The sequence below is a fragment of the Microcaecilia unicolor genome, chromosome 12, assembly GCF_901765095.1.
Source record: "Microcaecilia unicolor chromosome 12, aMicUni1.1, whole genome shotgun sequence".
Lineage (NCBI taxonomy): Eukaryota > Metazoa > Chordata > Amphibia > Gymnophiona > Siphonopidae > Microcaecilia > Microcaecilia unicolor.
Window position 1 is genome coordinate 73,204,692 of NC_044042.1, and position 27,585 is coordinate 73,232,276.

The following is a 27,585-nucleotide window of genomic DNA, read 5'->3' on the forward strand; positions in this document are numbered from 1 at the left end:
ATAGCAACTTACATTTCTAAGGGTCAGCACTTACACACGTAAGTTAGTATTTCATAATATAGATGGGTAAGTGCTGACAGTGGAAATGTCCACATCTAAATGTCCATAATTAAGTAGAGAAGCCTAAAAAACCTAAAGACTCATCTCTTCAGAAGGGCATACCCTGCAGAACCAACATAAACATCGAATAATGTATCACAACAACTAAACTAAGAAACAGACAATACTCAATCCGTATCCACACAATCCCACTCTTAAAAACGACATGGGACAATCCACACCAAATCTTATTAATTGTACTTCCACGCTGTATCTGTCCACCGGAGTCTGTATTCACCTCTCCGGAGCTATGTAAGCTACATTGAGCCTACAAATAGGTAGGAAAATGTGGGATACAAATGTATCAAATAAATAATCTTTCTGCACTATCAGTTTTAAGGGGGAAAAAACTAGAGGATTAAGGGAGGGTGTGACCTCACTTAATGCCTCCCGTCAAGCACTGCCCAAATGCTTTTTCAAATCTTACATATACTCAAGATCAGCTGTAAATCCCAAGATTGATCTCTGTAATCATAGACATGTATTCCCCTTCTGAAATGATATATACACATGTAGTTTTTCATTCTGTCCTAGTCCAAACCTTGCCCTTTGCCATATGCTCACCTGCAAATTCTAGCTTTTTCAACATTTGTTCAAGATATACGTTTAAATGCTGATACTTACACATGTAAATCGAGAATCAGGCTTCTAAAATAAGGGCCTTAGAGTATTGATTTTATGATGATGAACTCAGGAGTAACACAAGGAAATGGTCCTCTTCATCCATGCCAGACCAGACCAGTGGGAATATTTAGTCCCTCCATCAGGGAGAGACAGAGCAATGTCCTGCTCCATCCACTAAATATAGCAGTGTAGCAAGTAGCCTGTCAGTATCTGCACTGTTTCCAGCAGGAGATGATGAATTGTACAGCAGGTCAAGAAAGAGAACTAAAAGCTCTGGTTGCTCTGGGCTTCACCATTGAGCAGGGCCTGGGCCCCTTAGAGTTACTTGCCTGCATTCCTGTGATATGGAGTATTGTCCCTCCCTCCCCCTTTCCTTAGGGCTCTGGAGAGTGCCTTTGAGGTCTTCTTGGTTAGAACAGATTGGCAGTAAAGTTGAAGAGGACTTCTACATATCCTTTTGGTCTACGCTGGTTTGGCATGAAAAAAGAGGAAGTACAGTTATGCCTTACCTGATAACTGTCTTTCTTTGAGTCCTGTCAGACCAATCCAGGAAAATGTCAAAGGAATCTGGGAGTGCTGGGAGTAAAAGGGAGAGGGAGATGCTGCTGGTTGCATGACTAAAAAAGGGAATGTTTGGATATACGTGTATAAATACTGGACAACAGGCAACAGGAGATCTAAGGGCTCAGCTGAGTGACAGCTTACTGAAAGAATACTGATAGACCACATGCTGCATCAACATATATAACGGATGGCAGATGAAGTTGTCATTTTCTCCTGCTGGAAGGAGGATATATTATCATTGGGCTGGACTGGTCTGGCAGAACTCAAAGATAACACTTATCAGGTAAAGCATAAATGGACTTTTCTTCACAGGTAGTGGTGGTGTCACGTCTGTGGCCGTGACCACCCTCATACTTACCCTGTTTCTGGGAGTCAGTGGCTGTGCTGGCTTCTGCTTGTCTCTGTGTCTGTCTCTGTCTTAGTTTCTCTCTGGCTCTGTGTGCTGCTTGCCCTACTGAATCTCACCTGTGTGGGCTTTGCCTCTTCCAAGATGGCTGCCGCTTCCTCCTTGCCAGTATCCAAGATGGCTCCCGCTGTTCCTTCCTATGGGATGACTGCTTTGTGTGTCAAGCCTCTGTTTGGTTGCAAGGTGATTGCTGCAGCTGTGGCTCTGGTGTTGATGAGCTTTATTAGTGACTTGGAGACTACAGTCCTGGCCTTTTGCATTGCCTTTCCTCCGCAGTGCCTTAGGTCCCGAGGTTAGTGTGCTGTTAGCACCGTTTGCTTTCCTTGTCTTTTGCTCTGTGGGTTTTCAGCCCTTCTGTGTTTATTGTTCTGTGGGCTTCCTACCTTCTGTGTTATTTGCTCTGTGGGTTTTCAGCCCTTCTGTGTTTATTGCTCTGTGGGTTTCCTACCCTTCTGTGTTTATTGCTCTGGGGGTTTTCAGCCCTTCTATGTTTATTGCTTGTGGGTTTCCAGCCCTTTTGTGTTTATCGCTCTGTGGGTTTCTGCCCTTCTGTGTTTATCGCTTTGTGGGTTTCCAGCCCTTCTGTGTTTATTGCTCTGTGGGTTTTCAGCCCTTCTGTGTTTATTGCTTTGTGGGTTTCCTGCCCTTCTGTGTTATTGCTCTGTGGGTTTTCTGCCCTTCTGTGTTTATTGCTTTGTGGGTTTCTAGCCCTTCTGTGTTTATTGCTTTGTGGGTTTCTAGCCCTTCTGTGTTTATTGCTTTGTGGGTTTCTAGCCCTTCTGTGTTTATTGCTTTGTGGGTTTCCAGCCCTTCTGTGTTTATTGCTCTGTGGGTTTTCTGCCCATCTGTGTTTATTGCTCTGTGGGTTTTCTGCCCTTCTGTGCTTATTGCTTTGTGGGTTTCCAGCCCTTCTGTGTTATTGCTCTGTGGGTTTCCAGCCCTTCTGTGACCATTGCTTTGAACCTGCCTACTGCCAGAACCCGGACATTCCCTGCCTGTCTGCCTTGCCATCGCCTAGGGGCCAGGGGGCACTCCTGGACCTTCATTCCTGCGGTTTGTAAGTCCTACCGGCTGCCAGAACCTGAGGGCTCAACCCGAGGGGGAAGGCAGTCAAGTGTAGGTGAAGCCTAGGTCCAGTGGGTTCCAGTCCAGCGGGTTTCACTCCTGTATGTTCCAGTCCTGTATGTTCCAGTCCTGTGAGGCCACTCCAGTGTGTCCAGTCCAGCGGGCCCCACTCCAGTGCGCACCCGTCCGGTGCGTTCCAGTTCTGAGTATTCCTGTGTAGAACTCCAGTCCGGGGTTCCAGTCCAGTCTTGTCTCATCTCTACCTTGTAGGTGATCTTGCCTGCCACTGCCGCTCCACGGTAGTGGTCCAGGACTCACGAAACCAGTGCTCCCGGGGAAGAAGCCTGACAGTGTGCCAAGGTCCTCGGGCACGCGACAGGTGGATACATTAAATGACCTTCTAACAGAGCAGTGGAATTCAAGAAAACCCGCGAGAAGCACTACTGGAGACTTAGGGCGAAAATGGCGATCAAGTAGGATCTGTGATAGCATAGGAAAATGAACAGACCTGATCAGGTGTGCTATAGAAAAATCATTAGTGCCTGATGCTCAGGTTCAGAGAAACCAGTGGTACCTTTGGAACATTTATTTATTTAATCCGATTTATTTATTTTCCAGACTTTCTATACCGCCTTTGCTTTCAAAGCAGTGTACAGTAATCATAATCATAAAACATATATTCAAAGTAAGGAAAAGGAGCTGCAATAATGGATAGGAAAGCAAAACACAGACAAGCATACAACAACTGGGAGAGATTAGACAAATACCTAGGTGGGAAAAGGAGAAGAAAGGGAAAACACTTAGGGGTAGGACTGAGGTTAATCGACTGCAAAATAAAATTCGGAGGACTTAACCCTAAGGAGCAGGAAAGGCTTGATGAAAAAGCCAGGTTTTAACCAGGGATTTAAATTTCTGCAAAGAAAGCTCAGAATGAATGAAAAGAGATAGTGAGTTCCAGAGAGCAGGTGCAGCAAAGTAGAAAGTATAGTGTTTCATAGATTCGAGAGAGGCATTCTTTGGACTGGGAAGAAGTAACCGATAGTCGTTTAAAGAGCGGAGGACCGGCAAGGTGAATAGGGGATGGTCAGAAATACTAGATTGGGTTGACTGCCAGAGCTATGAACTTTGAAAGTGAGATAAGACTTTGAAGAGAATGCGCTGCTCATTTGGAAGCCAGTGATGCATCTTAAGCAGTGAAGAGATATGAACTGAACAATGGGCGTGACAAAGGAGTCTCGTGGCAGTATTCTGTAGGGATTGCAGTTTTTCTGAAGTGACTGGTTACATCCTAGGTATACTATGTTGCAATAATCTAGTCTTGTAAATAAAGACAAGATGAGTGCTTGGAAAGAATCATGGTCAAAAAATGTCGAATTGAACACAATTGTCTAAGTACATGCAGTGGTACCTTCTGAACCTTTCTATCTACAGTCTGAGCCTTGTGGTTTGGGAATTAATGGGCATCAGACAGTACATTGTTACCTGGGCTTTGCTCTATGTACCACCACATTGTAATCACCAGCCTTTGATTTCCTCTCTGCAATTGCAGTTACCTTAACTGAGAGGAAGGGGACAACCGGCGGTCAGCGCCGATGACCAGCGTTTTATCCCCTGAGCAGCAAGTGCGGGACCGCTGCACGACGAACTGCCCACAGATGAAAGGGTTGGCGAGTCCTTTGATTAGCGCTGGCGAAGGAGCGTCGGCGCTCTTGGACCTGGAAAAAACAACTCCATCGCTCCCGAATTATTCAACCACCATGTCCAAAGGAGTGGAGGAGTGAGTTAGAGGTATATGCTGAAACGGAGGACGTTTACAGCAGAACCCGAATTGGCGGAACCACACCTAAACACCTATGAGCAATCAACTTGGAGTTTTGGCTCCCGTGGAGGTTACATTGAAACCATCTGGAAGGCGCTTCGGGACCTAACAGTGGCAGTAAATAATTTTGTTTCAGATATAATCTTATTGGAGAGTTACATGGACAATTCAACTGAACCCTTTGAGAGTAAAAAATTGATATAACAATGATTCTACATGAGCAAGAAGTGGTTATGATTTTGAAAATGATAATAGACCAGAAATTTGAATAATAAAATGAATATATTATAGATGATTAATATCGAGATTATTGTTTTTCCCAGAGTTCCGGGTATGGCTCCTAAAGTTTCCTCAGAAATATTTCCTCAAATTACTTTAAAAGGAGTGAAGCCTTTGAAAACTGGGATTACTTTAATCAGTGGGATTTGAATTAGAGACTTAAGTACAGTATATGTATTGTTAAATAATTTCTGGTTTTTAAAAGAGAAAGAATGTAATCAGATGTATTATTCTAACTAATATTGGACAATAAGTATGTTTTCAATGAAATGATTTGACTATACACCGTATTGGCCTGAAGAAGCCAACCAGATGATCAATGTGGAATAATGAATTAGACGAGTAATATCTGGGGATAATCAGGTTAATACCACGGGGGGTTTTTCTGTTTACTGTTTAATTGATCTCCTTATCTTGTTTCACTCTCCCTATTTAGTGGTCTAAGAGAAGAGAATAGAATTACCTGACTGAAATAATTCCTACATATTACTTTCTCTGTATTTCCAGCAACTTGTTTTATCGCTTGTAAAAATTAAAATGGTTATAAATAAAAAAATTTAAAAAAAAGTAATCACCCCTTTCTTCTCTGTCCTGAGCCCTCACCCTTTGAGTTCTTCCATCCTCTGGTGGAATGTTTTCAGCTTCTCCCTTCTCTCTTCCCTTTCTCATGCAACCCACCCTACGGGGCCAGTATCTCTCCTTCTCTCTCTTGTCACCATTTCCTCAAGTACAAACTTAGGGGACAATTCTATAACAGGGCACTTTCATCTACGTGTTCTAATAATGGTGGGGAGTGCCTATTCTGTAATGGCATTTGGATGCCCCTATTACATTACAGAAACCAGTGTAAACTCCACTGGCGTCATGACCATTTATGCCAGGTCTGTGGCAGGCATAAATGGTGCACCTAAGTGTGCCATACTATGCATGTAATCTATAGTATTCTGTAAATTGAGTGCATAAGTTGGATACATGCCTATGCCCCACCCGTGTATGTCTCCCTTGCAGGGCCGCCGAGGGGGGGGGGGCAGGGGGACAAAATTCCCAGGGCCGGGCCTCCAGGGGGCCCGGCGCCGCAGTCCCACCTGCCCTCCGTTGTCAGAGCAGTCTTCTTAGGCTGGGGCAACAGGAGCGGTCGCACAGGGCCTCACGCCTCCAGGGGACCCGCGGCGCTTCCTGTTGTTCCCTGCCACATCGTTGGCGTTGCTCAGCTTATTTTCTTCCAGCTGGCCGGCAGCCGCCCTGCATTTAACAAGCGGCAGCGAAAAAGCAGGCTCACCTCTCCTTTAAGCCCTTCCTCTTCTCTTAGCGTGTACTGATGTAATTTCCGGTTTCCGCGAAGGCGGCACAGTGCACGCTGAGAGAGAAGGGGAAGGGCTTAAAGAAGGTGAGCCTGCTTTTTCGCCACCGCTGCAACTTTTTTTTAATTTGTAAAGGTCTTTATTGTGCCTTCAGTTTTTCACCACAGCCCTCCTTCCTTCCAGCCGCTGCAACTTTTAAATGCAGGGTGGCTGGAAGGAAAGGAGGGCTGTGGTGGAAAACTGAGGGCACAGTTGGGGCTGGGAACTGAAACTCGGGGGGGGGGGTGTGTGTGAAAAGGAGGGTAAGTTGGGGCCTGGGGCGAGTCACTGAACATGGAAGGGAAGGGAGGGGAGGACAGGGAGCAAAGGAGAATCACTGGGGATGGGAGGGCAGGGGAGAGGAGAGTTGCTGTGGATGGATGGAGGGGAGGGGAGGAGAAATGCTGGACATGGATGGAAGTGAGGGAAGACAAGAAGGAGATGCAAATGGATGGAGGGGAGAGAGAGGAGAGGGCAGGAGACAGAGGAAAATCACTGGATGTGAATGAGAGGGGAGGACGGGGGCAAAGGAGATCACTGGACATAGATGGGAGGGGAGGGCAGAGGAGAATTGCTGGACATGGGAGGGTAGGGGGAGAGGAGAGTTGCTATTGATGGATGGAGAGGAGAGAGGAGAAATGCTGGACATGGATGGAAGTGAGGGTAGACAGGAAGGAGATGCACATGGATGGAGGGGAGAGGAGAAATTCTGGCTACGGATGGAGGAGAGGGGAAAGTTGAAATGCTGGATATGGATGGAGGGAAGGGAAGAGAAGGACATAAGATGAACATGGATGGAGGAGAGGGAAGAGAGAGGAAGGAGATGCATCCTGACGGAGATGAGGGACAGGGAAAAGAGGAGAAAAACTGCACATGGCTGGAGAAAATAGGCAAAAGCTGGATCCACTCTATACCTCCTCCAGTCAAGTCCACGGAGGACCCAGCTTTTACCTATGGATGTAGGGCAAGAAATGAACAAGAAAGGAGGAAAGTAAAGAAATAAATGGAAAGGAAACCCTGGAAGTGGAGTTAAGGGAGCAGATAGAGAGCAGCAGAATCAGAGTGGACCAACATGATCTGAAAAACAGTCTCAAGACAACAAAGGAGAAAAAAATCATTTTATTTCATTTTAATATTTGGAATATGTCCAATTTGAGGATTTACATCTGGTGTCTTATTTTGCAATGTATAGCAATGTTTTGTTTTTCTGGTATTGTGCTGCATGCAGAATCTGTATGCTAATTTGGTTTCTGTCATTTTGGGTATACTGGGGGGTGGGGTGGGTGGGGGGGGGGGGGGGGGGCCCCAGCGAACTGGTCTGCACAGCTCCTTGCAGTTGCTAAGACCGGCCCTGTCTGTTGTCGACCGTCTGCCCCCGGGCCGGGCCCCCTGCATTGAAATCACAGCGCCTCTCACCTCCGTGTGAAAGCGCTGCAGGCAGCAGCAGATCGTCTCCCTTCGGGCTTCCTTCCCTCTCTGTGTCCCGCCCTCACGGAAGTTATGTCAGACGAGGACGGGACACAGGGAGGGAAGGAGGCCCGAAGGAGGGAGGCGATCTGCTGCTGCCTGTAGCGCTTTCACATGGAGGTAAGGCGCTGTGATGTCAATGCAGGGGCCCAGCCCGGTGGTGGGTGGAGGGGGACGGGTGGAGGAGGAGCGGCGGCGAACTCAGGGGGGGGGGGCGGGGGGGCCTTGTCCCGGGCCTGGCCCAGTCTCTCGGCAGCCCTGCTCCCTTGCAGTTACATGCTAATATACATATGTGCTGCCTTCCTTATAGAATAGGGTATAATGTACTTATGCATGCAAAGTGCACATAACTACACACTCGTAGTTATAGAATTGCTTTTTTAGACTGCAAGCCATCCGGGGACAGAGAAATAAATACTGTACCTGAATATAACTCACCTCACCTTGAGCCAGGATGTCCTGAGCTGAACTTGTGCCCTGACACAATAGTAGTACCCCTGCCCCCCCACTGCACCTCAGCCATTGCAGGGGAGACAATGGATGAGGACAATTTTTGCTTCCTCCCTCCCTTGAACCCTGTGCGACTGCACCATCCAGACAACTCTGTCTTGAACTACTAATGAAAAAGGTGTAAGCTAAATTCAAATAAATCTAACAAGTCCTCTTCAGCTAGGTGTAGACTTCTTAATACAGTGCACTAAGGGGCCCTTTTACTACAGCTTAGCATGCTAACAGAATTAGCACATGCTAAATGCTAAGAAGCCCATTTGATACCTATTTAGCATGTCTAATTCCCTTAGTGTATGCTAAGCTATAGTAAATAGGCCCCTAGATCATTCGTAACCTTTGTTGCCTTCCCTTCTCACTCCATGGAGCTTGATATGCTATGCAACTTATTTGTTAATGCAAACATGCCTTGGCTTGAAACACTGGACTAGATAGGGCTATGTAGTCTTTAAATATCATTGTATTCTAATTTCTTTTAAAACATCCTTTAAAAAAACATTTCAGTTGATCCAAAGAATGTTATAGAAGAACTCACATGAAGCTTTTACAAATGTGCAGTGGTAAAATTTTCTATAGTGAATATTACAGAATTGTAATGAATTTACAGCAGGACTCGACAAATCCCTGGTGCCAGATCACCATGGTGCTTAGAAATTGCACCCTGGCCACAAGATTTCATACTCTCTCAAATTTTTCTTTTCCTATTTGCAGTGCTGTCTCTGAAACGGCTTTCCTGGGTCTGCACAGTGATCGGGCTCTCCACATACTTGAGCCGCACTGTGCGGGAGGTTCGGGAAGTCTGAAAGAGTTACTGCTGATCTGGTAAGAGATTCTCACCCCTCTTCTGCACCCCCCCCCCCCCCCACCCTGCAAGAAAATTAAAATTCACTGTAATGTTGGAGGGGTGGAGAAGGAGAAGCGAGGCTGCTGGCTCCTATGTGTTTAGGCTGGCTCCTAGATATAGTGAAAAATTGTCGAGGCCTGATTTACATATTACAGTATCACAGGCTAGACACTGTTAACATTGGCATTATAGTAAGAAAAAAAAACATTTTTGCCTTTAGCATCCATTAGATATATACTACCTGTTTTCTTCCTTCTCCAGCAGATTGCGATAGGTTGTTATTTCCTGCTCTAGTCTCATCTTGGTGTTGAGCAGTATCTTATGCTCACAAAGTTGTTCTCAATCCCCTTCTTCACATCCTGAAGTTCTTTCTCTAAACCTTCAATCACTGATGTTAAATTCTGTAGCTGCATCTGGTACTGCTGCTCCATGGCATTCAGAGAACCTTTCAACCCCTTTCCCTGTAAAAATCAAATCATAGTTTTAGATAGTTGGCATCTATATATGCTTTTTCCAGTTTTAATAACAGGAAAGTATTTGGATGTCTGTCTGGCATTTGTTTGTAAATTTTTTTTTTTTTTTTTTATAAAGGAGGTAAAATTACACCCATGGCAGTCAGCACTTTTTAAAAAAAACTGGCTGCCATGAGTTTTGCACTGGGCCGTACCCAGATACTGATGCTCAAAATCTAGGTAGTCAATGACTGCTGAAATTCAGCAAATTAGGACAGTTATGTGATCTAACTTGTCATTATAGTTATTTGGATACTGGTGCAGAATATCAGCAGTACCCAGATAACTTTCTTCTGCTTTAGCTCTGTCCTTGGACTATCCTGACACTACCTGGATAGTGCTAAGGTGGTCAGCCATGATTTTCAGCAGTATTATTTATTTATTTATTTATTTATTTATCTGTTGTTGCATTTGTATCCCACATTTTCCCTATTATCTGGATAATCACTGCCTGGGCCTGTTAAATGAGAGTTATCTGGCTAACAGCACTTACTAACTGGATAACTTGCTTTAAATATGAACCTCAAAATTTATAAACTGCTTCCTCCTCCAAAGCAGTGTACATAAAAAGAAATATGTAAAACAACATTGACTGCACTATTCCTGAGGGAGAAGCATGCGCCATATTACCAGATAACAATTGAATTTAATCAGAATACTGCTGAAAATATATAAACCAAGATTCACCCAACAAGACTATGCTCATTAATCACCATTAACCTCAGGAAAAAGCCATGTTTTGACTTTTTTTTCTTGAAGACCAAAGATTACAGTCTTGCCAATTCTCCAAGGGGAGATTTTCACAATTGAGGAATTGCCACTGAAAAAGCATGGCTCTGCCATCACTCCTGCTGTATTCTTGGCACTATGCATAGGACTCATCCTTCCTTGTATATGCAGAAAGGTAATCTGACTGTTTTTGCTAGTTCTTAGCTGCAGGTGGGCTTACATTTGTAGATTTCTTTTAAACCCTGCTGTATTTTAATATTTGCTGTTCTGTGCATTCATACTGTAAAAGTATACTGTCCTTTAAACTGAACTTCTTATGTAGAGTTTACAAAGAAACTGTATATATTTTTTCTGCTCATAACCAGTGCTTTTTTTGTAGGAAAAAAGGTGCTGGTACTCATACCATGCCAACCTTAAAGGCGGGGTCACTATCTATGGCTCCGCCCCATAGTAGCCACACCCCCACATTAGCCACATCCATTTTACTAGCCATGGAGCATATAAAAATGTAACATTGAAAATTACACAAGTCCCTAGGCCCAAAACAAGAACACTGAAGACTGATTATAACTAATAAAAATGTAGACAAAAAAATCAGCTGAAACCTCCCAAAACCAGACTCTGGTATGCAGGATATCACCAGAAAAAACAAAAAAATGTTCACCTTGCAATAAAAATAGCAGACATAAATTTCAAATATTCCGATCACTATATTACAAATTAACAACTACAAATAAAACAAACAAACAAAATAAAAAGCACAGCTACCACTTTATCTTAAAATAACAACAAAATTCTTTTTTCTACCTTTGTTGACTGGCCATGTATTTATTTATTTATTTATTATTTTTATTACATTTCTACCCCGCTTTTCCCACTCATGGCAGGCTCAATGCGGCTTACATGGGGCAATGGAGGGTTAAGTGACACTTCTTTTCATTTATGTTGGTCCCAGTTTGTGGTTTCTACTTTCCTCATATTTTCTTAACTCTATTGCCAGGATTTCCTGTGTGCCATTTTTCTCTCCTCCTGTTCCTTTCAGCTTTCTTCAATTTTATTTTCTGCCTTTATCCACGTTTAGTTCTTTCTTACTATCCAATCTACAAGCATTTTTCCCCTTGCCCCCTCTCTCATCCAGTATTTCTCCCCTTTGTCCCCTCTTTCCTTATCCAGCATTTCTCCCCTTGCCCTCTCTCTCTCTCCATCCAGCATTTCTCTACTTGCTCTTATCTCCCCATCCATCATTTCTCTACGTGTCCCTTGCATTCTCTCCCCATCCATCGTTTCTCCTCTTGTCCTCTCTCCCCATCCAGCATTTCTTCCCTTGTCCCCTCTCTCCTCATCCAGTATTTATCCCCTTTTGTCCCCTCTTTCCTCATCCAGCATTCCTCCCATTGCCCTCTCAATCCAGCATCTCTCTCCTTGCCCTTCTCTCCCCATCAGAATTTCTCCCTTTTGTCCCCTCTTTCCCCATCCAGCATTTCTCCCCTTGCCCTCTCTCTCCATCCAGCATTTCTCTACTTGCCCCCTCTCTCCCCATCCAGCATTTCTCCCCTTGCCCTCTCTCCTCTCCATCCAGCATTTCTCTACTTGTCCCTTGCCCTTTCTCCCCATCCATCATTTTCCCCCTTGTCCCCTCTCTCCCCATCCAGCATTTCTCCCGCTGCCTCCCCTTTTCTCCCCCTGCCCTCCTCTCCATCCATGGCCAGCAATTCTCCTCTCTCCCCTGCCCTCCCCTCCTCTCCAGCGATCTCTTTTCTCTCCCCTGCCCTCCCCTTCTCTCCATGTCCAGCGATCTGTTCTCTCCCCTGCTGTCCCCTCTCCAGCGATCTCTTCTCTCACTCTGGCCTCCCTTTCTCTCCCCCTCTCCATGTCCAGCGATCTCTTACATAAGTACATAAGCACTGCCATACTGGAAAAAGACCAAGGGTCCATCAAGCCCAGCATCTTGTCTCCGACAGCAGCCAATCCAGGCTTCAAGAACCCAGCAACCCCCCCCCCCCCCAAAAAAAAAAAAAAAATTAATAATGTTCAATGGACTTTTCCCTCAGGAATCTGTCCAAACCCCCTTTAAATTCTATAAGGCCAGCTGCTGTCACTACATTCTCTGGCAACGAGTTCCAGAGTCTAACTAAACCTTCATATCTCTGCAACATCAATTGTATCTTTGTACCCTGTTATGGTGATGCCATAACAGGTTTCTGTAAGCCACATTGAGCCTGCAAATAGGTGGGAAAATGTGGGATACAAATGCAATAAATAATAATAATAATAGTAAAGAAAAACTTTCTCCTATTTTTTAAATCTACCATATTCTAGCTTCATCTTGTGTCCCCTGGTTTTGCTGTTGTTTGAAAATGTAAACAAACGCTTCACATCTGTCTGCTCTACTCCGCTCATTATCTTGTAGACTTCTATCATATCACCCCTCAGCTGCCTTTTCTCCAAGCCGAAGAGCCCTAACCTTCTCAGCTTTTCCTCATAGGGAAGTCGTTCCATTCCCTTTATCATTTTCGTTGCCCTTCTCTGCACCTTTTCTACTGCCTTTATATCTTTTTTGAGATGCGGCGACCAGAATTGGACACAATACTTGAGGTGCGGTCGCACCATGGAGCGATACAACGGCATTATAACATCCTCATGTTTGTTTTCCATCCCTTTCCTAATAATACTCAACATTCTGTGCGCTTTCTTAGCCACAGCAGCACACTGGGCAGACGTTTTTAACGTCTTATCAACGATGACTCCCAGATCCCTTTCTAGGTTCGTAACTTCTAACACGAAACCTTGCATGACATAGCAGTAATTCGGGTTCTTCTTACCCTCATGCATCACTTTGTACTTGTCAACATTGAATTTCATCTGCTACTTGGACGCCCAAGTGGCAGATGATGTAGGATAGTTTGAAAATTGTCTTCATACAGGGCAGTTTTCAAAGCCTTTTACATAGATATGTTTACTGCATGAAATCTGCTATTTCTGAATCCGGATAAAATATAGTCTTCCAGGGTAGGATAGCCCTATTTGACATTTGGAAGACTAGGGAACATCAGTGCTATGCATATGAAAGGTGCCCTGACTGCTGCTGAAGAAGCAAATAAGAAGTAAAAAAATCAGCATGGGATCTCTGAGCTGCTGCATGACTCAAGGCTGTTCCATGGTTCCACCTTCTCCTTTGGCATATGGCTTTTTCCTGAGAAAGCCTGTGCTGAAAGAGGGTGCAGGAACAAAGCAGGCTTTCAGTCCTGCTGCAGCTTGGAGGACCCTTGCTTAGTTATTTCATGCTGCAGCCTGGGCTGCAGAGATTATTCTAGCCATCAGTGTCAATGGAGATAACATAAGGAGGAATCTATCAAAGCTTGAAGAATTTGCCAGCTAGCATTTAGTGCCAAAAAATGCAGCTATGCATCTGAGCTGCAGTAACCCAAGGGAGTGGTATAGGGGTGAAGTACTTCTGTGCACAAAAGAAGAGTGGGACCTGGTGGTGGCAGCGTATCTGATAATTTTAAAGTGGCCAAACAAGTAGAAAAGGTGACAACAAAAGCCAGAATGATGTGTGTGGGTGCTTAGGGAGAGGATTGACCCACAGAAAAAGGATCCGCAAGATAATGGCTCTGTATAAGCTTCTGGTGAGACCCCATTTAGAGTACTGTATACAATTCTTGAAATTGCACCTTCAAAAAGATATATAGAGGATGGAGTTGATCCAGAGGGCAACTACTAAAATGATCAGTGGTCTTTATCATAGAGCATATAGGGACAGGCTTAAGATCTCAGTATGTATAAGATCCGGTATGTATACTTTATAAGAAAGGTGGGAGAGGGGGAGATATGATACAGACATTTAAATATCATCATGGCATAAGCACAGGGCAGAGAAGTAGCCTAATGGTTAGAACAGTGGGCTGGGAACCAGAAGGGCCCAGGTTCAAATCCTACATCAGCTCCTTGTGGGCTTGGGTGAGCCACCTTACCGCTCTGTTGTTTTGGAATGGCCAGAGATGGTGCTGGAAATCTTACCCCACTTAGGGCATGCCAATGAAACTATCACAGTTGTGGCAACCCCATGAGTCATTTACAGTTTACTGCCTGTGGGCAGCAGGGACTGGCAAAAAGATCAAACTGCATAATTAGTGCTTTCTTCCGGACTGACAAAAGATCAAACTGCATAATTAGTTCTTTCTTCCTCTCATTTACTACTGTCTTAGTTTTATCTAATTTGACCCTACCACTGTCTCTATACTGTGATTTGAATGGAGTCCTGACTGGGAAGAATGCTATATATTGTAAGATTCTAAAAATGTGTCATTTGTGTAGCTACTAAACCTTCTATGATCTTAACAAATAAAGGGACAGATGCTACTGGGATTCCTTTGTGTCACGTTCCCTGTCTATGCAGAGTATGGGCACCGGAGGACCAGGTGGCCATTTTGGTTTTGAGCTTGTTCCAGGTTTGGGCGGCCATCTTAGTAGGGGGCAGCTTAGGTTATGGCAGCCATCATGGAGTAGGGCAGCTTCAGGAAGGAAGCCCATATTTGGGCGTAGGGTGTCACCGATGGGGGCAGCGATCTTGATTTCAGCTGTGCTAGTTTGGGCCTAATTTCTACACTATTTAAGACTCTACTCTCAGTCCTTCCGTGCTTCGGCTTCTACTCAGTTCGCTGATTAGTTGCAGTGTCCCTGGTTTCGACCTCTGCTTGCCTCTGGATCTGCTATTGGCCGCTGCCTGGTATCAACCTCTGCCTGTCCCTGGATCTGCTATTGACCGCTGCCTGGTATCGACCTCTGCCTGTCCCTGGATCTGCTATTGACCACTGCCTGGTATCGACCTCTGCCTGTCCCTGGATCTGCTATTGACCACTGCCTGGTATCGACCTCAGCCTGTTCCTGGATATGCTATTGACCGCTGCCTGGTATCGACCCCTGCCTGTCCCTGGATCTTCTGTTCTCTGCTGCCTGGTCTAACCCTGTGGACTTTGTGCTGGACTTTGTTCTCTCTGCTGTTGGCTACCCGCAGTCAGGGGGTCAACCTCTGGGGAACGATGGGAGACACAGGGGGAACTCGAGGTTTTTGACCGACAGCCCGGTGAGGGGTTTCCCTCATCGAGTACAAGGGCTCACCTCTCCTTGCGGAAAGCATTACACTTTGGATCTTTTACTATAGGAAAACTGCCATCCTATATAATAAAACGCATCTCCAACATTCTGAAGCTGACTGCATGGCTGAGGCATTCCTGCTCTCTGTATCCATCTCCTGAACTGACATCACGTACTTCCGGGTTCGTCACAAGCAGAAGTGACCAACCACATGAGGTTTCTCGGCTTCAGAATGTTGGAGGTGCATTCTATTAAATAGGATTGGTCAGTTCCTTGAAGCACAGCCAGAGCTCAGTGCCCTGCACAGTAACGCTCAGACACCAGAGAGAGAGGGGGGGGCCTGACACGAGAGGGGGGTGAGGTATCTCTTGTCATACACACACACTCTCTCTCACAGTCAATGTCTTTCTCTCTCTCACTCTCACACACTGTCTCTCACACACTCTATGTCTCACACTGTATCACATTCACTCTGTATGTGTCACACAGTCACTCACACACTCTCTTGGTCTCATACACTCAGTCTCACAGAGTCTGTGTCTCACACACACTCTCTCGCACATACTGTATCTGTGTGAAACACACTCTCTCTCACACTGTGTCTCACATACACACTTGCACACACTCTCATTCTCACACACATACAATCTCTCTCACAGACACACTCGCACCCAGACTCACTCTCTCTCTCTCACACACACACTCACACATTCACTCTCTCTTTCACACACAGTCACTCTCACATACACTCTCTCAAACATACACACTCCGAGGAAAACCTTGCTAGCGCCCGTTTCATTTGTGTCAGAAACAGGCCTTTTTTACTAGTTAATTAATAAAGTTTATATCCAGTCCAGAAGCAGGAATTTAAATTTAACTGGCACTGTTCTCAGTGGTAGGGAGGGCAAGCATCAAGCTGACAATAAGAATCTACATATCCTATATAATAATTCTCACCTCCAACGTTCTAATGTGCCTGGGACTGTGGCTCCCTCGGAGGTGGTCTGCTAGGCAGTTTAGAATGCACTGACGTCAGTGATGTCACTGACAGCTGATTCCAAGGCAAGGGGAGGTAGGGAAACACACGGAGCCTACCAATCAGCTCTCAGTGCCCCCCCCCCCTGTGGAGCAGGAGCAGCAGCGGCCGGTATAAAAAGAAAAAAGCCAAAAAAAGATTTTTAACCTGAAACGCGGCTCCGTAGACAGCCATCTGGCATTGGCTGTCATCACTGCAGCCGCTCCTCCTCTCCCCTCCACGTCACTGCCCCTGCAGGAAGACCCCGGAGGAGCGCAGCGACATGTCAGAGGGGAGAGGAGGAGCGGCTGCAGAGATGACAGCCAATGCCAGATGGCTGTCTACGGAGCCGTGTTTCAGGTTTAAAATCTTTTTTGGCTTTTTTTCTTTTGTATCGGCCACTGCTGCTCAACAGAAGACGCAGCAGCGGCTGGACAGCGTTAGTATTGGTGGCTGTGGGTGGCGAGGGGGTTGATGTGCCTGAGGGGGGGTAGGGGTTTGGGTGATGCGCCGAGGGGGGAGGGGAGGGTCGCTGGACATGGGTGGCTGCAGGGGTAGAGGAGGGTCGCTGGACATGGATGGCTGCAGGGGGGGGCAGGGAAGAGGGAGGTGGGGAGGGGGTCTTGAGACCAGATGGGTGGCTGCAGGGGAGACAGAAGGGACGCTGCGGGGGGGGGGCAGGGGGAGAGGAGGGTCGTTGGACATGGGTGGCTGCAGAGGGGGCAGGGGAGAGAGGTGGGTCGCTGGACATGGGTGGCTGCAGGGGAGCAGGGGAGAGGGAGGGCCGCTGCACATGCGTGGCTGCAGGGGCAGAGGAGGGTTGGTGGGGAGATGGGTGGCTGCAGGGGGGGGCAGGGGAGACAGGAAGGACGCTTTGGGGGGGGGGGATTACCTTGCTAGCGCCCGTTTCATTGCCTACTGAAACGGGCCTTTTATACTAGTTTTTTATATAATTTATTCATTTTAGTCTATTCCAGTGATGGGCAACCTTTTGAGCTTGGTGTGCCAAAATTCGCCAAAAAACCGAGCATAACTCGGGTGGTGTGTCACTTCGAGAAAAAACCCATAATTTTGCGATATTTATAGTTTAAATAACAAAAATGTATAATTGTAATATATAACTGTATTTAATAAACCATAAACTAATTATTTAACTTACCTGCTTAGTGACTTCTTTGTTCATCTGTCAGTCAGTTTCTTTTGTTGGTCTTGATATTATTTAACTTGTGTGTGGTGCCGTGAACTAAGATAAGTGAGGGGGAGGGGGAATTCTTTAACTAACTTGCCTATTAGTGACTTTTTTGTTGCTGAATTTCATTGGCTAAATCTTCAATTGAAGGTTGGTGTTTTGTACACTTCAAGCCCAAGCAAGCGCTACTAACTTCATCTGCCAATCTGTTTCTTTTGTTGGTTTTGATATTATTTAACGCTGAGAATAAGGTTTCACAAAAGTACGTAGAGAGAAAAATTGTGAGTAAAGCCATTGCTATATTTTTCAGGGTGCTAAAAGTGTCTGGTAATCGGTTCCAGGCACTCCAAATTTCCCGTTCGTAGTGGCACTCCTCTTGAGTCTCCAAGCGGCTCCTTTCCAGATTCTCAAGCTTTGACCTCAAGTCGACAAACACCTGAGCCAGATGCTGTCTTGAAATTCTGCAAGTTGCATCTCCAAATCATCAATTTGCATCCATTGGAAACCATTTAATTCCAAACTACTGTAGACTACTATATCAAGATACTTAATTATTTTCATGGTCTGTTCTAGGCTTCTAAATTGATTAACTCTATCACTGAACTGGTCAAGTAACGAGTCTAAAACATGCTGGTACTTTATATGCAAGGGTTCCATTTCATTTTGTATAGCTGCACTGGCCTTCTCAAAATACTTTGTTACTCGAGGAAAATACTTACAAGTTTTAGTTTCTACATCTCGCTTGAAAATTTTAAGTTTACTTTCAAAAGCTTTTATGTATCCAAACATAACGTCAATACTTTTGCCAAAACCTTGTAACTTTAAGTTCAGTTCATTAATATGAACAGAGAGATCTGTAAAAAACATCAGGGTGTTGACCCACTTATCATCATTGAGCTGAGGAAAGTTTCCCAGATCCTTATCCTCAAGAAATACCTTAATTTCTTCAAAGCACTCCACAAAGCGCTCAAGAACTTTGCCTCGGCTCAGCCATCTTACATTATTGTACATCAGCAGTCCACTGTAGGTGGAATCAACCTCCAGTAAAAGTGCAGAAAATTCTCGCTTGTGAAGGGGGCGAGCAGCTATTAAATTAACTATTTTTGTAACAACTGACATTAAGTCGTTTCAGTCGGTGAATTTCTACTGAGTGGTAACTCAGATATTCTCTTAATAATTGCATCTTTATTCTGCATATCGTGAAATAGAACTGGTGCACATCTTAGGAGAGTTTCTTTAATAAATTCTCCCTCACTGAGTGCTTTTCCATGCTGAGCAATGGAGTGAGCAATGCTCAAACTTGCAGATGTTAAATTTGTAGAACCTTTTACAAATTTTTTTTTTTTTATATCATTTTTATTGATGACCAAAATATCAAGTGACAGTAAAGTGAGAAAAGCATTGCATTACAAGTGTATTCCAATAGTCTGATGAACATCCAACATATTCAAACTGGCCATCTATGATTTTATTTTCATCCTATGCCCTTCTAACCCCCCACCGTCCCACCTCCCACCCACCCTCCTCCCCGCGAGCTTACCCGTTCAAGATTCTACTGCGAGCCGTGGGGGTCAGGGTATCCCAAAACAGTAACCAACATTGTAATAGTCGATCTCCCTTTGGGGATGCTAAGTCATTTACTTCCCTACGTTCCAGGGCACCTAGGGAAATCATAAGGGATCGCCATCGTGGCACAGAAGGTGGTTCCGATGAGATCCAATTCAATAAGATCGTTTTCTTTCCCATAGCAGTCGCCCTGCGGAGGAATGGCAACATGCCCCTTCTTCGGATTCCCCTCACTTTGTATTTATCAAACAAAAGAGTAGGCAAGGGGCACCATTGCAACCCCCCAGATAGTCGAGACGAATGTACAAAGTTGTATCCAGAAGGCACGGACCGGAGGGCACAACCAGAACATATGTCCCAAGTGCGCCCCAGAATCCCCGCCACTTAGGGCAGTCATCCAAAGGTCGTAGGGCAGCTCTAAACGCTCTATGTGGTGAGATAATATTCTCATAGTGAATTTATATTGGGATTCCTGTAGTATCACATCCTTAAAGGTCCTATATCCAATTGTCAGATTAGCCTGTACCATCGCGCCAGTAATAAGACAGCCCAAATCTCTAGTCCAAGCCCCAGCGTCTGGTCATATGGTATCTCCGGGCAAAGCTCTTTAAGTTTAAAATGGTCAAAATTTAAGAGGAACCGAAAGCTGCGCCTCCAGATCCAGCAAATCTGTGATTTGCCTCCGTCTCTGCGAGGTCAACGAAACTCGGGGGAGGGAGGCAATGTAATGACTCAATTGTAAGTAGGAGAGGGTAGCCCGTGCTGGAAGTCCAACGTTCTCACACAAGTCTTTGAAGGACCTACATTTGCCCTCTTTTGTTAGTACTTGGAACAGGAATATTGTCCCCCCCTCTCTCCATGCCTGGAAGGTCCCAGTATCCGTGCCCACTGAAAAATCCGCATTACCTCCAATCGGTAGGAAGGGGAAGAGTGGCACTCAACCCTCCAGTTTTGCACAGCCATCGCCATGTACGTCTCAGTGGCGCAAAAATAGGGGCGTATCCCTTGGCAGTAGGTGCTTTGCCAGTTGGCGCATGTAGCCAGTAACTAAAGTGATACTTGCTCACCATTTTAGTTTCAGAAACAGGAAAAGAAAAAATAGGATGTGCCCCTAAACCAATCTGTAAGGTGTCTCATGCAGCCCGCCACTGACATACGTTGAATGCTGTGTACACCCAACCCTCCCTTATGTATTGGAAGGTATGTCTGCTTTAATGTAACCCTGGGTCTTTCCCTTTCCATAGATATCTAGCTAGTAAGCCTATGTAGTTTCCGCTCATCTTTATGTAAGAAGAATAGAGACAGTACTTGGACCACATATAACCATTTAGGGACCAAGACCATATTGTACAGAGCTACGCGCCCCCACAAAGACAGGGAAGGCGCTGCCACATTTCTAAGGTGTGTTGTGTCTCTTTCCACAAGGGGGCTAAGTTGGTTTTGTAAAGTTGTGTTAACGATGTTGGTAATCTAATCCCCAAGTAAACCAGGTAGTCAGTGGTCCACTTCAACGGGAACCGTCCCTCCCAGCGTTCCCGCACTGAAAGGGGTATTGGTAGCACCTCAGACTTCTGTGAATTAAGTTGGAAACCCGAATAGTATCCAAACTCTGCTATGGATCTAAGGCTATTGGCAACGATGTCTGGGGGTGCGTCAACACTAGGAGAATGTCGTCCGCGTAAGCCAATACTTTGATATGAAGCTGCGGCAGCTGAACTCCCCTTACATCTGGGTCTTTTATGATGTTGCGCAACAGGTGGCTCCAAGTAGATCAAAAACAGGAGTGGGGATAGGGGACAACCCTGTCTTGTGCCCCGTCTTACCAAAAAACGTGGAGTACACATTCCATTCACTAGGACTCGGGCCCCAGGATCAGTATATAATGTATCTATTGCATGTAAGTACCACCCAGAACAACCCTATGTATTAAGTGTTTGGAAGAGGCAGTCCCAATTCACTTGGTCAAATGCTTTAGTAGCGTCCAGGGCCCGCCAGCAATAGTGGGTGACCCGTGGCCTCAGCTTGCGCCACAGCCATCAGGGCCCTACGTACATTTAGGCCTGGATGTCCTCCCCCGCACAAACCCCACCTGGTGGTCCCCCACCAAAGCCGGGAGATATGTGGCCAATCTATCAGCAAGGATTTTAGCTAGAATTTTTACATCAACATTAAGAAGGGAAATTGGCCGATAAGACCCCGGCAGATCAGTTGGCTTACCCGGTTTAGGATAAGAACAATAGAGCTTCATTCGATTCCCTGGGCAGCCTCCCCACTACCACAGCTGCATCAAGGTGAAGCGTCAGGGGAACACTCAGTTGGGTCGACAGTAATTATAATATTCCGTAGAGAAATCCGTCCAGGCCCGGAGATTTTCCCAAAGATAAACCCCTGATCGTTTGTTGAATCTCTCGGGCCTGGAGGGGAGCATTCAGCTGATCTCTGATTGCAGGGGACAACACTGGAAGGCCTGCATCTCTCAAGTAATCTTCTAATTTTGGTCCCCCCTGCTGCGCCTCCGGTTGGTACATTCGGGAAAAATAATCTCGGAATATGGTCAATATATCTTTAGGACAAGATTTACGGGAGCCATCAGGCGCTAGCACCGTAGGGATGAATGTCCTCTCTGACCAAGCCTTTGCAACTTTAGCTAGCAATTTCCCAGGTCTGTTACCCAATTTGAAATATTGATATTTACGACTAAAGGCTTGCTTCTTAGCACGTTCGTGGAGCAGTGAGTCTAGGGCCACTTGTGCCGCAATCACATTATCATAGTTTGTCTGGGTTCGACAGCGTATGTGTGCACGTTTGGCTTGTTGATATTTCGCTCACCTTGGGAGATCTTTTTGTGTCTTGCACTTAAGTAGCTAATGATTTCCCCTCTCATAACCGCTTTAGAAGTTTTCCCAAAATAATGTCGGATTATCTTTATGGGCCACATTATCAGATTCAAACAAGTTCCATTTTTGTACTAGAAATTTACCAAAGTCTTTGTCCCCAGCTAAGTAGGATGGGAACCTCCAGACTTAAATCTGTCCACATTGTGTCCCAGTGCTATATCGGCCCAAACTGGAGTGTGATCTGAGATCGCCATAGTTGCCATGTCTGTATTAATTACCCGGGAAAAAAAGCGATGTGGGAAACCAAAAGGTAGTCTATGCGAGACCAGGTTTTATGGGCCTTCGAGAGGTGAGTATAATCCCGCCTCTGTGGAAATAGTAACCTCCAGGGGTCCACTAGATCCATTAGCTTACAAAGATAAGGCAATCCTTTGCTGCGGGTAGTGCACTCCATGCCCCAACCGTCGAGCGGTCGAGGTCCGGATCAGCACCTGATTGAAGTCTCCCGCTACAATCCAAGGGGCCGTGTCATATTTGAGACCTAGGTTTATCAGAGTCGGGAAAAAATCTGCATCATAACCATTTGGACCATATATAGCACATAGGTAGTATTCCTGTCCCATAATGTTAAGATGGAGCAAGACATATCTTCCCTTTGGGGTCTTTTCCTATTAATGTAGAAGTGCATGGGAGCCCTCTCCTAATCAGAATGGCCACTCCTCCCCGTCTAGCCCCGGAAGAGGAGTAATAACACTCCCCCACCCATTGTTGGCGCAGCTTTCGGTGTTCCTCATCTGAGAGTTTAGTCTCTTGTAGGCAGACTATGGAAGCCTTTAGGCGTTTCAAATGTGCTAAAATTTTTGATCTCTTAATCGGAGAGGTAATCCCAGCCACGTTCCAGGTCACTAATCGTAAAGGTTCAGTCAGGGTGATCCCCTAAAAGTTGTCAAATTAACATGTAACAAAGCTAACATAGCGCCCCGGTTGCCCAGCCCCAACCAAAGGCTCATTATATCAAATATCACATAGTTATACCAAGCTTTACCCAATCCCACAGCCCATCTTTTTTCCCCATCATCATTCTGCTCGCCTCTACCTCTATTCCCACCCTCCCCACCCCTCTTTATCCCCCCCCTGCCCTCCCCCCATCTTCCCCCCACTATTCATCTAACCTATCTTACCAACCTCACTCCGTTCTAGTGAGTGTAGAAGGCAGAGGTCTAGATGCTATAGGAACCCTACCCTTCTTTCAAATCAAGAATTTTCATAGTTAATGTCTCACATATCCCAAAGAGCTGCAAGAATCACGGTACAGGGTGTTTGGATATCTTCCCCGTCCAGCCCATTCTTGAACCGTTCTGCCATGTGTCTCCGGTCTGCTATCTTGTTCACCAATCAACTCGGTCTCACTCTTATTCCACAGTCAATTGTCGGCATTAGCAATCCAACAGGAACTTTCTGGAACTCAATCAAATTAGAAATCCAACCGGCAACCGCCAACCAAGAACACTGTCAACATACCAGCATGGTTAAAACCATCTACTGATTAGATTAGCGATCCCCCAGGATCAGGTCTGATGATGATTCAACCAATCCACTGCAGCTTCTGGGTTAGTGTAAGCCGTCCAGGTTCCGTTCTCCAGGATCTTCAGCGTTGCTGGATATTGCAGAGTAAACTTGAGCTTTTTTTCCACCAGGCAAGTGCAAACTGTAGAAAAGCTCGTCGTTGTGCTGCCAAAGCCGCGGAGTAATCCTGAAAGATACGAATTAAAGTCCCATCATACTTTGTAGTTTCCCTGCAGCTTTTATAGTATCGCAATATTGCCGCTTTTTGAGCGTAACAGTGGAATTTGCTATCACCACTCTAGGCCTCGATTCTCTTGTTGGCCTGGGTCCTACGCGATGTGCACGTTCAATTCGGATCGCTCGGCCTTCACCCGCCTCCGGGAAGTGCGCTTGCAGCCATGTCTCCAATGTTCGTTTTAAATCTTTATCTGCCACGGATTCTGCGAATCCCACAAATCTGAGATTATCACGGCGCGAGCGGTTTTCCAAATCTTCTACGTGCTGCGTATTCTCCTGGACTAGGCGTTGTAATCTTTCTATCTCCCCCGAGTTATTTTGCTGACCATCTTCTACCTCCGCAACCCGGGCCTCCAGCTCTCCCGCACGACGTGAGAGTTCCGTCGTGAGCGCCGACAAATTGAGGGGCCAGCGCGCCCACCACTGCTTCCGTAAGTTCTGGCAGCGTGAAGTCAGAGGCCGGGCGGGAGGGTGAGTTCGCCGGCGAGGCGGGCCGCCATCTTGGATTCGCCAAGTCTCGGTTTCTCTTCTTTTTCTTCATGTTTTTCCCGGTTTGCGCCATCGCCGATCTTGTTAGGTATTTGTCCATACACTGGGGGAGCGAACGCGTCCTAGATTATCTATTTTGGGGTCGGAGACACCTTTAAAAGTTCAGTTTTCGGGCAGGGTTCCCAGCAGCAGAAAGTTCCACGTCTTTCCTTGCTCACAGCATCACGTGACCAACCGAACCTTTTACAAATTTAAGGATGGAATTAGATTGGCTCTTATAAAAGTGTAGCTGCCTGGAAATGTATTCCTTCCTTTCATCCTCACTCTTTTTCAAGAGCTGGGAATGATTAGTTTCAAAATGTCTATATTCCACTTTCTGCTTACTACCGTTTCAGTACATAGAACGCAAAATGATCTGCCATTTTTTTCTATAATGCCATACATCTCGGTCCATGTCACTTGAAAGGGTCGGCTACTGCTACTACCACTTCCTTTACTTAACCTTGTTTTTTTATTTTTTGGGTTCTCCATCAGGGGGGTAGTGACAGAAGATAGAATTATAGATAGCCTGTTAGACCTGCAGGCAATTAGGGGTTAACTAGCTAACTGACCACCTTATGTAAATTAAGATGGCTGCCGCTATTTCTAATGGCGGGAAAAGGCACCCATAGCACATGCCCTCGCCTCTCCCAGCCTCCCCTCACCTATCTCAGTAATGATGGTCAATTAGAAATCCACGACACCCCAGAACAGTAGATTGGATGATGGTTGCTGTGGTTATGTGGTTGCTGGTAACTGCGATCACAGGGCCCCCAGAGATGCGTCCCCCACGGCATTCCACTGCTCTCTGCTCCGCCGGCTGGACGTGAGGTCAAAGATTCCCTAACGGCCGTGCAGGAGCCGGGGCAGAGGGAGCAGCAGGGAGGGAATGAGCGGAGGACTCAGAGGGAGCCAATAGGAGCGCGCACGGCACCCCCCCCCCCCAGCAGGTAAACATGCACCGAGGGGTGTGATTTCGCCGGAGGGGGGTGTGATTTCGCCGGGGGGAGTGTGATTTTGCAGGGGGGGAGGTCGCGCCCCGGGTGTCAGCAAGCCTGGGAACGCCGCATGTCATCGAAAATGGCTACGCGTGTGAGTGCTGACACGCGTGTCATAGGTTCGCCAACAAGGGAGGGCCACTGCACATGCGTGGCTGCAGAGGCAGAGGAAGGTTGGTGGGGAGGGGGTCCTGAGACCAGATGGTTGGTTGCAGGGGGGGCAGGGGAGACAGGAAGGACGCTACGGGGGGGGATTACTTTGCTAGCGCCCATTTCATTGCCTACCGAAACGGGCCTTTTATACTAGTTTTTTATATAATTTATTCATTTTAGTCTATTCAATAAGAGAGACGTTTTTTCCACATTCTGTTTGCTGGTACAATATCATTTGCTGAAGTAGACCAATAAGTTTCAACATCTGTGCAATTGTTTGCAAATAATCAAATAAATTCAACTTTATTCTGAATAAAGTCAGCTAATTGATTGGCACTGGGTAAATTATTAGTAGAAAATCATTTTGGTGTCAGTGGGATCATGACCTATCAATTTAGAGTATTATTCCTTCCTAGCTTTCCTCCAATTAAGTTTATTCTGAACACTACTATTCTTATTCCATTGTCTTTACGACAAATCTGTTTTAACTTTAAAAATTCAGAGTTGTATTTGGGAGCTATTTTATCTAGAACTTCATCTCCTAATTTATTCCAGTTTTCAATTAATACTACTAAATCTAAATTTTTTTCATTAAAATTAGCATTCCTCTAAAATTGATCAACTTCAACTTTTTTTTCTTACATAATAGGTCAGTTTAGGCTTAGATGTTTTCTTTATTATTTGCCACCAATTGATAGTAGATTTAAGCAGATAATTGTCCAACCATAAATTCGCTGTTCAAGATAATCTGAAAAAGTCATCTTTAATGCAGGATCTAATATATAAACCATTAGGTCCAATTGACATTCCTTCTTATGAATTATTTGTGGGAATGGTACATGATAATTCAGAGCAGTCAGAAATGAGTAAAAATCTTCAATTGTAGTGTTTGAAGATATTTCTAAATGCATATTAACAACTCCTATAAGAAGATTATTCTTAGAGTGTAATGTGTTTTGAAATATAAAATCATAAAAAATATCCAGTGCCAAAGACCATTTTCCTGGTGGGCAATACAATAACATAAAAGTTAAAACACCTTCTAGAATATCGTCCTTCAATTGACATGCTAACATCTCTAATTCAGGTACATTAATCTACTCTGTTAAGCTGAGTTCAAAAATATCTTTAAAAATCAGAACAATCCACCCCTTTCCCCTTTTCTGGATTGTATTCATGTTTATGTTTGGCCATTTTTACTCTTGTTATGCTGTTAATAAAATTGTAAGTTTTACGTTAAACTGCCTGCCATGTACCGCCTTGGGTGAATCTCTTCATAAAGGCGGTTAATAAATACCAATAAATAAAAATAAATAAATAAATATTTTATAACCAGTTGGACATATCTCCCTAATAATATGATCATCTTCATTCGTTATCCATGTTTCCATCAAAATATACAGCTTGGTTGGTGTTTTTCTAGCCAGTGCTTAATTAAATGGGCCTTGTTGCCCACAGATCTTATATTTAAATAATAACATGGGAAAGAGATTGACTGGGAATTGCCATTATCAGTGCTAAGGGAGGCGGGGATAGTGCTGGGCAGACTTATGCGGTCTGTGCCAGAGCCGGTGGTGGGAGGCGGGACTGGTGGTTTGGAGGCGGGATAGTGCTGGGCAGACTTATACGGTCTGTGCCAGAGCCGGTGGTGGGAGGCGGGACTGGTGGTTTGGAGGCGGGGATAGTGCTGGGCAAGACTTATACGGTCTGTGCCAGAGCCGGTGGTGGGAGGCGGGGCTGGTGGTTGGGAGGCGGGGATAGTGCTGGGCAGACTTATACGGTCTGTGCCCTGAAAATGACAGATACAAATCAAGGTAAGGTATACACAAAAAGTAGCACATATGAGTTTATCTTGTTGGGCAGACTGGATGGACATTGCAGGTCTTTTTCTGCTGTCATCTACTATGTTACTATGTTATTAGATCTAATTTGTTTCCATATTACCTGATTGTAACATTTTTGTTTATAGGATCTAGGATGAGTTCAAACATCTATAGAGTGCACCGTTATATAACAGTTAGACATAGCATGTGAATATAAAGTTCTCCATTCACCTAGCAAGAAAAGGTCAACAAATATAATAGCCAATCCATTTTATAACTAATATATATCTAAAAACTATTAACTTACAATAAGGTTGTGTA

General features: G+C 45.2%; 1 protein-coding gene across 1 annotated transcript in view; it reads right to left on the reverse strand.

Annotated features, from left to right (window-relative positions):
* Positions 1-9,236: 9,236 nt before the first annotated feature.
* The window catches only part of LOC115482215 (keratin, type I cytoskeletal 18-like), a 93,334-nt gene continuing 74,985 nt past the window's right edge, over positions 9,237-27,585 (reverse strand). Inside the window, 2 exon segments of the mRNA XM_030221837.1 lie at positions 9,237-9,352; positions 9,355-9,475. Of these exon segments, the coding sequence (XP_030077697.1) occupies positions 9,252-9,352; positions 9,355-9,475 (222 nt within the window). The 3' untranslated portion in view covers positions 9,237-9,251.